A 12,961-nucleotide genomic window follows, 5' to 3' on the forward strand; every position below is an offset into this window, starting at 1 on the left:
ATGTGTGTTCTCAGAAAAGCTTCTTGATTTTACATAATTACTAACAAAAATTAAGTTAAGACTTAAAGCTCTCTCCCCCCACCAATTTAATTTAGCGTTGGGTTTCCAAGTCGTTTGAAGTCAGGGTGATTTAAAACGACATCCAGAGAAGCACTATTATTGATAGAGAAAAAAGTCTCCTGCTTTCTTTAAATGTATAAAAGTAACCAAGGAATGTGACACTTTGATTGACAGAGGAAATATTTAAAGAATGTATCCTGTGCCTCAAATTCTTTAGGAATTAGACATTTTACTCATCATAGTCACTATTTTCAGGTCAAGGGTCATTGTAGATTATTTTGTTACCTTTATCCTCATTTGACAGCAATTTCAACATGAGAAAAAAGTAAGCAAGGCAACGTGCAACCCAACCCTTCAATCAATGCCATAAATACATTGTGTATAAAAAAAAAATCAGTTGTAAAGCATTTAATAATGAATGGACAGGCTACATAGCAGATATCACGGTTCTGTTTACTGAAAAAGTAGCTTAATGAAAACAGTTATTACAAATGTATTCAATGTATTTATCATTTTGATATAGATAGATAAACAGGCAGATAGAGGTTATCTACAACAAATTACATAACAAAAGCAATATTAATGTGTGTAGCACTTCAGCAATGAAAAATATTTCACAAAAATAATGGATGCATTAGTACTTTTTTTTTCAGGAAGTGTCTCTTTCTTACAATACATGTCATCTGATTATTTTGTTAAATGCTTTTCTGGGTGAGCAAAATAATATGTCTTTATACATATATTTACCATTCTACAACACATCACAGTGGATTATTTTAAGACATCTTTTCACTAGACCATTTTGTTCCCAGGCTGCAGCTAGCAGATAAGCTTTTACATTAGTACTCCCTAGATACTGAGCTCCAGTTAAAAGTAAGAGATACAAGCAGTACTTACAGCACTTCCAGGTCGCGTAGAGCCCTAAATGCCCCATCTTCAATACAGCTGATCTGGTTGTAATCCAGTTGCCTGTTAAACAGATTATGAGGGAATAGGTAAAAGAGATGAACGCTGTGTAAGAAAGCCTCCTAAAGGGTCTGTGTAGCTAGGCCACAGTAACTGAAACACTCTCACAAATACACTCATCTGCTTAAGAATGTCACACGCCATTCTGGCCTTGATGCTGCCACTGAAATCTCTTTTTGTTCTGAACTGTCTGCGTAAAACAGCAGCTCTGGGAAAGCTCCAGTAAATAATAACTGCACCTTATATTAAATGCCAAAGGAATGCAATTTCATTACATCAAGAAAAGCTATCCATTAAAAGCTCTCAGCGTCATCTCACTGAAACAATTTCATTAAGGTAAAGGACTGTAAATCACTTAATGTCACATGCATCCCCTCAGTGACCTAACAGAATCCATTTATCAGAGAAGACCAGCTGCATGTTAATTTCACTATCCTTGGCAAGAAAGAGCAAGAGAGACCACTTTTAGAGTTTTTCAAAGGCAGTTTCCTTCTAGAATTGTTCGAAATGAAGAAACAACATTGTCCTAGGCATACACATTTTCTTAGTTACATTCTTTAATTCTGCTCCAAATATATCTAGCATTTGTTCTGCAATAACGTTCAGTGTATGATTTTTGCATAGTTTGTGTTCTTTGTAACTATATGCAGATAGGATGTAATAAAGGAGCACTTGAATTCTGGAAATAAAACTCAGCAATGCCATCTCATACATTATTAATCTTAAAGTATTAAGTTATGAAAAATTTACAAACTTTTCTCTGAAGGATGTTATTACTTTTTTCAACTCAAAACATTAATACAGTACATACTACATGACTCCTCTGAAAAAAGAAAGATACACACTTTTCTGAAATTAACAACCACTCAGATACGAAATCCACGTTTCTACACAGCTGAACAATACTAAGAATATGAGCATAATACAAATGAACTTTACCCCTTGTGTTTCTCATTACATACTACCTATCAGAGCTAATAAGGCTTTTACTAAAGCACTTCCAGAGATTTTTGTGAACCTGTGGTAACCCTTTACTTGGATAAGAAATCATTACATCTTTTTTCATTGTAATATAGCAACTTTTACATTGCCTCTGAAGTTTCATATGTATTTTTCTTTTAGTTTCTAGTAAACAGAAACACTATACTATTGTAGCTGTACTGGAATAGTATTTCTGTTTACTAGAAACAAAAACCAAAATATAATTTCCTGACCACATTTTTTAATCATTTTGGCACAATATTTGTACTGCAGTGTGTTTTTCTTTAAACCTATGTTCCTAAGAACTCTTTTGATTTTAACTAATTAATTTCATTTAACAATTATGTTAATAGCCTTTTTATTTTAAAGAGGCAAAATATATCTATAGTACTATTCTCTAACCTCTGGAACAATTTATCAAAGCCATTTAAATTAGTACAATGGCATGAAATGTTACCCTTGACGCAACACAAAAGAGAAATTGTTTCCAGACAAATTGGCAAAATCTTTTAATGCCATCAAATTTGCCTAATGCAGTCTGCAGGTTAATCTGTAAAAGGGTGAGCTGTATGTTTGCCCATATCTTATTATCCTTAGCTGTCAATGTATAAATCAGTGCTGACACAGCTTCTTCTAAATCATCCATATTATACACAAAGGGAAAGCTTTAGCAGTAGGCAAAGCACTCGAGCAAATCTTGTCCTACAAGAACTGAAAGGCAGATTGCTTCCATTAAACTGACAGCAGTTGAGGTGCACCTGAAAACTTTTGGACCTTTTCTTTTAGTGATGCATCCACAGCACTGCTATCGTTAAGGGCAAGTTGCCATTTCCAGCTTAAACCATTTTTTCCCCATGGATTTCCAACACAGCTGCTTTTGTTCACATGGGGCTGAAACATGGCATGAAGCTAGTCAGTTGAAATGCATTTTTCTTCACAATAAATAATGCTTAATTTAAAAGAAACTTATCTAAAAAGTAGTGTTTCCTGTTTCTTTCAGATGATTGGCTCTCTGTTGTGACTAAATGTCAGAAATACATTAAGTAGTAAGCGTGGCAAACAGCTTTTTAAACCATTAAGTTATTTAACTTTGAAAAGTGGCTTTCTAGTTTATCCTATTTGTATTAAGTTGCAGATATCCACCATACATAATCATATAATTATTCAATGGTTTCGCTAATGATGATAGACAAAACTGCAGAACTTCTCTAATGTCACTGAGAGCATATAATGGGACTGGTAGCGTTGAGGAATTATGAAGTTTATGGATAAGGTTGACTTCTGATTTCAGGGTAGTAACCTTGGCCAGAGTTAAGGCTATTTGAAGACCGCTCAGTGTCCACTTTTATACTTCCCAGCTGTTATTTGTTTTTAATATGTTAACTTTTTAAAAAGCACTTTTTAAAATCTACAGTGTTGTTGTAAAGCTTCCTACCTCTGTTAAATTAGTGAAGCATATCTGCAATCTTAACTCCATTTTAAAGTGTTTTGAGAATTTCTTTAGCACTTTTCGAATGACTACAAATTCCTCCAGAATAGGAGTCTGTATGGAGGCTGCTAGCTGAGTAGGAATGGACTTGCTACCCCACAGATCATACTCATCCTTGCACAGCTTCTTCCATTCCACTCAAACGTTCACCCCGGGTGGCTCCATTTCCCATGCCCTTAACAAGTCGTTCTCAACCTGAGGCCCATGGGCTGGCTGCAGCCCAATCAACACAGAGATGTGGCCCGTGTGACATCCTCAGGGCCATACAGGTGGTATTGGATGTGGCCCACAATGGTAAATAGATTGAGAACCACTGCCCTTAACAGTCACTATTCCCCCCTCCCATGTGCCCCTTTTTATGTCCCTTCCCTACACTGTGGCTATTTACATTGGGCAATGTGTTTTTTTGTAAATTTACAGGATTCCTAATGTCAGTTCTCATTCTTAAAAACCTTTCAGTTGCTTGGGAGAATTAACTCATTTTTGCATCCATATTTGCAGTGTTACCTGGATACTTCCTGTATTTAATACATAGCATTTTTTAAAATGTCACAGCAATGTTAACCAATTGCAAAGGCAAAGTTGTGACATTTTTAAGAGCTATGCAAAAACTGTTTTTTAAATGTAGCTTTATGCTGTAGTCTTATCAATAAATCACGTGCAAAAATGCTGTTAATAAAACATTATTAGTTATCATAATCATACACATTGACTGTGGACTTCTATTTTCTCCCATTCCTTTTTACTTTTACATAACTGCTGTATTTAATGGTTAGAGCTAAAAAAACAAAGACTAAAAACAAAAATTTAAAAACCCTCAAAAATCAAATGTTCAACATCAGAATATCAATGTACATTTAAGAATTGATATCTATCTTCATACAAAAGAAATTTACACCCTATGCCACCAACACAATAGCATTCCAGAAGTCCATAGTTCATGGAGGTTGAGATACATTTATTCTAACTTCACTTTAAATTGTCAGTTTTTCTACTTCTCTTCCCTTCTCAGCATTCCTCGGGGTTTGAAAATATTGTTTTGTAATGTAAGAATAGAGACCATGAACCATTAAAGTTGTTCGGTTTGTACTGAAATGAATAAATCCAGGCTCCATTTCTTAATGCACTGCTTAATAAGTCATTGTAAAAAGTCAAACTGATTTCCATCTCTTTACTGTGCTTACCTGACAGGAACAACATTCTTATAAACCTTATAAATTGGTTAGTCTCTAAGGTGCCACTAGTACTCCTTTTCTTATAAACCTTTGCATTTTCACATTTACTATTCCTCAGATCATGCCCTGTGTTTGTGGAGGGAGGGGGACGATAACTGTCATTGCAGTATTATTTTTGGAAACAGTTACTATTTTCTACTAATTTGTCTGCATTTTGAGATAGAATTAAATTATGTTTACTCAATTGCCTTTTCTGTTGCAATTTCCCCAATTCTGTTTTTAAGGTAGTGATTTCATGGCACATAATCTAGAAAGAATGTAACAGAATCTATAGAAGATTTTTGTACTGAGTTTCCATCAAATTACAGACAAGAGGACTGTATCTATCTGATTCCACTTTTCTTCCATATGAAATACAAAATGCTTTCCTCCCATTTATCTGCATGGTTTATTTTGTTGAAACTATGTAAGCTTTTATTTAAAAAAAATCTATCTAGTTAATTTTCACTGAAAATCAAGGAATAAAACTGTTACTAAAATAAGTTGTGTGTCAAGTTATTGATCTTTTTATTTCTGTTAAAACTAAACAGCTGGCATTACGGATACATCCTTTAAGTATAGCACTTGGGAATAAAAACTTTTTATATCTTTTTAATAATCTTTAATAATCATTTAATCTTTAATGCTTTTTAATAACTAAATAAAGTCCTCTACATCATACCCTTCAATCCAACAAAAGTCACTGATGTTTTATGGGAGCAGAAAAACAAAATAAACCAAATTCAGAGTTTTGAAGTCCAAACATTTTGGAATTACAATAAATCAAAAATGTCAGAATATGTATGAGAGATGTAAACCACTTATGGTTTTGAACAATCAAATCCCAAATTTACCGTGCCCAGTTTTCCCCAAATTTTCTATAAAAATTCTAACCTGAACTAAACTTTCAGATGGATATTAAAGGTAAACAAGTGGGTCAAAATCAGGTTTATAATGAGCAACTAGCTCCACCTTCATCTATGTGAAGACTATCACATCTCCACCATCTAGAGATACCTCATTAGAATTGTGTTATATAACTCTTAACACAACGGAGGCCACACCAGATGCTATTCACATATGGTATGTTATTAGTTGATCAAAAATGAAATGTAGGAAGTTGGGAAAAGTGATTTACTTGTCAGGAAACATGGGAAAATATTATTTATTATTTGTATTACCATTGTGCCTAGGAACCCTAGTCATGGATCAAGACCCCATTGTGGTAGGTGCTGTACAAAGAGAACAAAAAGACATCCCGGCCCTGCAAGAGTTTACAATCTAAATAGACAGAACAGACACATGGTGCAGGGGGAGTGGTAGACTGAGCGGTTTCCAGATTTCTAGAGAAGAAGAGGGTGCCACAGTGTATGACTGGTTATGCACTTTGCTCTTAGAGCAAAGGAGGTCCTTACTGTGCTTTACCTCCACTTACTACCATTTGATAAAGCTCCACTTGGTTGGATCAACAGTTATTTCAACATTCTTCTAGGAGCTGAAAATGGCTTTGAATGTCCACTGTCAGGTAATGCCCCATCATCCTCTTGCTGTGGTACCGTAGATACTGACATCCTCGTCTGGCCATAGAGCAGTGAAGCAGCAGGCCAAAATAACCATAGGTAGTCCTATTCGGCAACTGATTACGCAACCCACAAGTTATGCAGCAGGTAAATGATGTCATTGGTTTCAGAGTAACAGCCGTGTTAGTCTGTATTCGCAAAAAGAAAAGGAGTGCTTGTGGCACCTTAGAGACTAACCAATTTATTTGAGCATGAGCTTTCGTGAGCTACAGCTCACTTCATCGGATGCCATTGGTGTGACTCATGTTAAGTGACAACACTGGATGGCAAACAATCACATGGCAAGTATGTAATTTTTTGGCAAATGCACAATTAGTTATTCTGGCATGTGACATCATTCAGTAGATATCCCCCAGGAATACTTCTGTTGGGCGGTTTGTGTTTAAAGATCAATTAAAAGACTTTTGTCTGTGGAACAACTCCCATTAAACGGTAAACTTGTTACAACAATATCCTGGCAAGGACACAACTGCTTTGGTTCATGACATGATTAAGTTAGGCCTGGCTACACTGGCAAGTTTCTGTGCAGTAAAGAAGCTGTCTGTGTTGTAACTCCCGAGGTGTACAGACTGCCAAGCCACTTAGTGCGCAGAAACTGTGCAGTTTCAGTGCTGTAAAAAAACCACCCCAACGAGAGGCATACAGCTGTCTGCGCCAGGTGTACAGGGCCACAGTGCCAGTGTAGACACCCTGGCGATTACAGCGCTGTGATGGGCCTCCAGGAGGTGTCCCACAATGCCTGTTCTCGCTTCTCTGGTCATCTGTTTGAACTCTACTGCCCTGCCCTCAGGTAACAACCGTCATCTCCACCCTGTAAATTCCTTGGGAATTTTGAAAGTCCCCTTCCTGTTTGCTTGGTGACATGTGCAGTGGTCTCAGTGCATCTTTCCAGGTGCCATGCCTGCTTTACGCACCAGGCAATCCCCCACTTGGAGCAATGCTGAGCTGCTGGATCTCATCAGCATTTGGGGAGAGGAGGCTGTCCAGTCCCAGCTGCGCTCCAGCCGTAGGAATTATGATACCTATGGACAGATTTCACAATGCATGACAGAAAGGGGCCATGACTGGATCACACTTCAGTGCAGGGTCAAAGTGAAGGAGCTGCGGAATGCCTACACCACAAGGCGTGGGAGGCAAACCGCCACTCCAGTGCTGCGCCCACAAGCTGCTGGTTCTACAAAGAGCTGGACGTGATACTCGGTGGCGACCCCACCTCCACTGCAAAGGCGACTGAGGATACTGCGATGGCTCGTGTGCCAGTCGAGAGTTGACCAAGCCAGGAGGAGGAAATCTTGGATAAGGAGTGTGAGGGGGACCCAGAGGCAGAGGACGACTTGGAGGTGAGAGATGCATGCAGCCCAGAGCTCTTCTCTACCCAGGAGGAGGCTAGCCAGTCACAGCTGTTGGATCTTGGGGAAGCACAAACAGGAAAGGAGGCCCCTGGTAAGTGGCTTTGATTTTGTGAATCGCTGAAGCGAGTTGTTGGGGGGCAGGCGGATTGCAGAAAGCAGGCTTGTGTCTGTTTGTTGTGCGTACCACCACATGCCTAGACTGAGCGGCGGAACAGGGTGTTGATTGACTCCCTCCCTTCACAGAAATCTGCCTTGGAGGTCTCCAGGAAACTCTCATTAAGATATTGGGCAATCTGCTGCTGCAGAACTGCTTTGTTTCTTGCCCCATTAAGGGTAACTTTCCCACACCACACTGCTGTCGCTGGGGTGTGGGGAGGGAGGGAACATTGCTGCACATAGGTGAGCCGCATAAGGGCCAGGGCAGAAGCTGCCATCTTGGTGAAGACCCTCCCTTGATTCCCTGCTCACCCTCAGTAGTGAGATATCTTCCATAATGAACAATTGCTGTAGATGACAAAACAGCTTTTCTAGTTGTTTATAATACAACACAATGTAATAAGCCAGCCCAAATACCATAAAAAGGTAGCACAATATTTGTCAGACATATATGACAGACAAGACTGAAGACAGATGACATTTTTAAGACGGTAAACCTCAACCATCCCTAATATCTGATTTTCTAAGGTCTACCTTGATCAAAACCATTTGGGCATTTACGAATGGAGACCTGCTTCCTGGCTGGTGTAGGAGTGAGCTGGAAAGTTGATTACAAGCCTAGCTACAAAGAAATATTGACAGCCTTTCTGTGCACATAAAAACACATTTTCCAAACATCATTTTTCAATATTTTCGCAGGGAAGACCCTGGGTCTCCTGGCCCAGTTTTCATTAGGGAAAAAGTCCAGTTATTTTTACTCTGTTCAACAAAGAGATGCCATGAAACATTTTCTGGGGAAATGTTTGTGATTGGCGGCACTTACATTAGAGCTATATAACAGATGAAACCACATATCAATGCAGCACTGCAGATGTCATCTATTTGCCTAATATTTAGTGTCTTTCAGATAAAATAACTTGTTTGATTATTCTCAGAGGTCCTACTCTGCCCCAGCTACCCACTGCCTAAAGTGCCAAACACCACAATGGATGGGGGTGGGGAGGAGGAAGATGGACTTGGTTGAGTTCACAGCCAATGACTTTTGTTTTGAAATTCAGGTTGAAAGCACAGAGTTTTGCCGTGGTGAGGGTCAGAACCATAAATCCTTTCAGTGGGTCTGAAATTCAGCCCAAGTTCACAAATCTGCCACAAGTTACATATTTGTAACAAAACAGGACACCCAGGTGAGTTTCATCTGGTTTGGGATTTCATGTCACCGTATGTACTCAGATACTATAGTGATGAGCAGTAATATAAAATCCTGAGATATATTGTTTCATATGTAGTCCAATATCTGTGCTGATGAAGTAAAGTTATAAAGGATCCTCAGTAAAAGCTTCTTCAAAATTATTCTTAGTAGCTAGGTGTTACAGCAGGCCATTTTATATACGATGAAAAGGGTATACTGGGTAAAAAATTTTTAAAGTTACTACATAACTTAGAATTATAAGTGCTTATGCAACTTAGAATTTAAAAGTGACTTAGGAACTCACTACCTTTCAAAGAGACTTTGGCTGCTAAATGAGTTTTTAAAATAGGACTTAGGTCTTGTCTATACACGAAAGATCACAGAATCATAGAAATGTAGGTCTGGAAAGGGTCATCTCGTCCACGCCACACACTGAGGCAGGAATAAGTATAACTAGCCCATCCCTGATAGATATTAAACCTGTTCCTAAAAACCTCCACTGGCAAGGATTCCACAACCTGCCTTGGAAGCCTATTCTAGAGCTTAACTAACCTTATAGTTAGAAAGTTCGTCCTAATATCTAAACTAAATCTCCCTTGCAGCAGATTAAGCCCATTACTTCTTGACCTACCTTCAGTGGACATAGTATAATTGATCACTATCTTCTTTATGACATATCTTAACACATTTGAAGACTTATCAGGTCCTTCTTCAGCATTCTCTTCTCAAGACTAGACAAATTTTTAAAACTTTTTCATAAGTCAGATTTTCTAAACCTTTTATCATTTTTGTTGCTCTCCTCTGGAGTCCACAATTTGTACACATCTTTTCTAAAATATGGCACCTAGAACTGTTTATAACACTCCAGCTGAGGCCTTACCAGTGATGAGTACAGTGGGACAATTACCTCACATGTGACACTTCTATTACTAATACAGTCAAGAATTATATTAACCGTTTTCACAACTGCATCATATTGTTGACTCATATTCAATTTGTGATCCACTTTAAAACCAGATCTTTTTCAGTGGTACTACTGCCTATTCAGTTGTTCCCCATTATGTAGTTGTGCTTTTGATTTTTACTTCCCAAGTGTAGTACTTCGCATTTGTCTTTTCTGAATTTCATCTTGTTGATTTCAGATCATTTGTCCAATTTTTCAAGGTCGTTTTGAATTCTAATCCTGTCTTCCAAAGTGCTTGCAATTCCTCCAAACTTGGTGACATCCCCCAATTTTATAAGCACTTTCTCCAATCCATTGATGGAAATGTTGAATAGCACTGGCCCCAGGACAGATTACGTGAAGGACCCAACCAGATACATCCTCTCAGTTTGACACCAAACCATTGATAATTACTCTGAGTCCAGTTTTTCAACCAACTGTGTGCTCACCTTATAATAATTTCATCTAGATCACATTTCCTTGAGAATGTTATGTGGGACTGCATCAAAAGTCTCACTAAAAGGAGGATACAGGATGGGTTGAAGAGGATTACAAGGGAGAACAGGGATAGAAAGAACTTGCAGCCAGAGAGAAAAGGGGATAGATGGGAGAAGAGCACCATCGTCAGGAAAAGGCAGGTCTATGTGATTGGGGACTCTTTACTGAGAAGAATAGACTGGCTTCTAACCAGAGCTGATCCAGAGAATAGAAGGGTGTGCTTCCTTCCAGGTGCTAAGATACAGGATGTAGACCTGAGATTGAAAAGGATCCTAAAGGGAGCAGGGAAGAATCCTCTAATTATCCTTTGTGGGAACAAATGATACGGCTAGATTCTCGCTGGAAAGTATAAAGGGAGACTATGCTAGGCTGGGGAAGACGCTTAAGGAAATCAAGGCTCAGGTGATCTTCAGAGGGATTCTGCCTGTTTCTAGAGAAGGGCAACAAAGGTGTGACAAGATTATGACTATCAACAGATGGCTTAGGCAGTGGTGCTATAAGGAGGGCTTTGGGATGTATGGCCACTGGGATGCATTCATGGACAGAGGACAGTTCTCTTGGGATGGACTTCATCTGAGTAGGGAAGGAAATAGACTTCTAGGATGGAGGCTGGCAGAACTGATTAAGAGAACTTTAAACTAGGAATTTGGGGGAGATGGTTGGGAGATGTCCAGGTAATCTCCACACCGGATTTTAGCATTGAGAGGGAAGAAAACGAAGTAAGAAAGGATACAGCCGTGGGTAGGAGAATGTATGTAAGGAGGAAGGGCCGTGTGGATACCAGTCTAATAGGTTATACTGGCTGTAGAATGACCGTGCCTAATAGGGTACAGAATGTGAGCGAGGCCAAACAGCAAAAGTTAAGATCTTTGCACACTAATGCGAGGAGCGTAGGTAACAAAATGGAGGAACCAGAGCTACTGGTGCAGGAAGTGAAACCAGATATTATAGGGATAACAGAAACATGGTGGAATAGTAGTCATGACTGGACTACGGGTATTGAAGGGTATGTGCTGTTTAGGAAAGACAGAAATAAGGGTAAAGGTGGTGGAGTAGCACTGTGTATCAATGAGGAGGTAGAATGTAAAGAAATAAGAAGCAATGGAATGGATAAGACAGAGTCTGTCTGGGCAAAAATCACATTGGGGAAGAAAATTACTAGAGCCCTCCCTGTGATAATACTTGGGGTGTGCTATAGACCGCCGGGATCTAATTTGGATATGGATGTTTTTAATGAAGTAAATACTAACGGAAACTGCGTGATCATGGGAGACTTTAACTTCCCAGATATAGACTGAAGGACGAGTGCTAGTAATACTAATAGGGCTCAGATTTTCCTAGATGCAATAGTTGATGGATTCCTTCATCAAGTAGGATGCCATTTTAGATTTGATTTTGGTGAATAATGAGAACATCACAGAAGAAATGGTTGTAGGGGACAATCTTGGTTCAAGTGATCATGAGCTAATTCAGTTCAAACTGAACGGAAGGATTAACAAAAATAAATCTGCGACTAGGGTTTTTGATTTCAAAAGGGCTGATTTTCAAAAATTTAGGAAATTAGTTAGGGAAGTGGATTGGATTGAAGAACTTATGGATCTAAAGGCAGAGGAGGCCTGGGATTACTTTAAATCAAAGCTGCAGAAGCTATCGGAAGCCTGCATCCCAAGAAAGGGGAAAAAATTCATAGGCAGGAGTTGTAGACCAAGCTGGAGGAGCAAGCTCTCAGAGAGGTGATTAAGAAAAAGCGGAAAGCATACAGGGAGTGGAAGATGGGAGGGATCAGCATGTAAAGCTACCTTATTGAGGTCAGAACATGTAGGGATAAAGTGAGAAAGCCTAAAAGTCAAGTAGAGTTGGACCTTGCAAAGGGAATTAAAACCAATAGTAAAAGGTTCTACAGCCATATAAATAAGAAGAAAACAAAGAAAGAAGAAGTGGGGCCGCTAAACACTGAGGATGGAGTGGAGGTCAAGGATAATCTAGGCATGGCCCAATATCTAAACAAATACTTTGCCTCAGTCTTTAATAAGGCTAAAGAGGATCTTAGGGATAATGGTAGCATGACAAATGGGAATGAGGATATGGAGGTAAATATTACCATATCTGAGGTAGAAGCGAAACTCGAACAGCTTAATGGGACTAAACTGGGGGGCCCAGATAATCTTCATCCAAGAATATTAAAGGAATTGGCACATGAAATTGCAAGCCCATTAGCAAGAATTTTTAATGAATCTGTAAACTCAGGGGTTGTACCATATGGCTGGAGAACTGCTAACATAGTTCCTATTTTTAAGAAAGGAAAAAAAAGTGATCCGGGTAACTACAGGCCTGTTAGTTTAACATCTGTAGCATGCAAGGTCTTGGAAAAAATTTTGAAGGAGAAAGGATACTGAGGTCAATGGTAAATGGGACAAAATACAACATGGTTTTACAAAAGGTAGACTGTGCCAAACCAACCTGATCTCCTTCTTTGAGAAAGTAACAGATTTTTTAGACAAAGAAAATGCAGTGGATCTAATTTAATCCACCT

At 38.9% G+C, this 12,961-nt stretch overlaps 1 protein-coding gene across 1 annotated transcript in view; it reads right to left on the reverse strand.

Moving 5' to 3' along the window:
• SLIT2 (slit guidance ligand 2) overlaps positions 1 to 12,961 on the reverse strand; it is a 419,527-nt gene that overhangs the window by 145,925 nt on the left and 260,641 nt on the right. The window contains exon 6 of the mRNA XM_077814620.1: positions 958 to 1,029. Coding sequence (XP_077670746.1) covers positions 958 to 1,029 — 72 coding nt within the window. The remainder of the gene's footprint in view (positions 1 to 957; positions 1,030 to 12,961) is intronic.

The sequence above is a fragment of the Eretmochelys imbricata genome, chromosome 4, assembly GCF_965152235.1.
Source record: "Eretmochelys imbricata isolate rEreImb1 chromosome 4, rEreImb1.hap1, whole genome shotgun sequence".
Lineage (NCBI taxonomy): Eukaryota > Metazoa > Chordata > Testudines > Cheloniidae > Eretmochelys > Eretmochelys imbricata.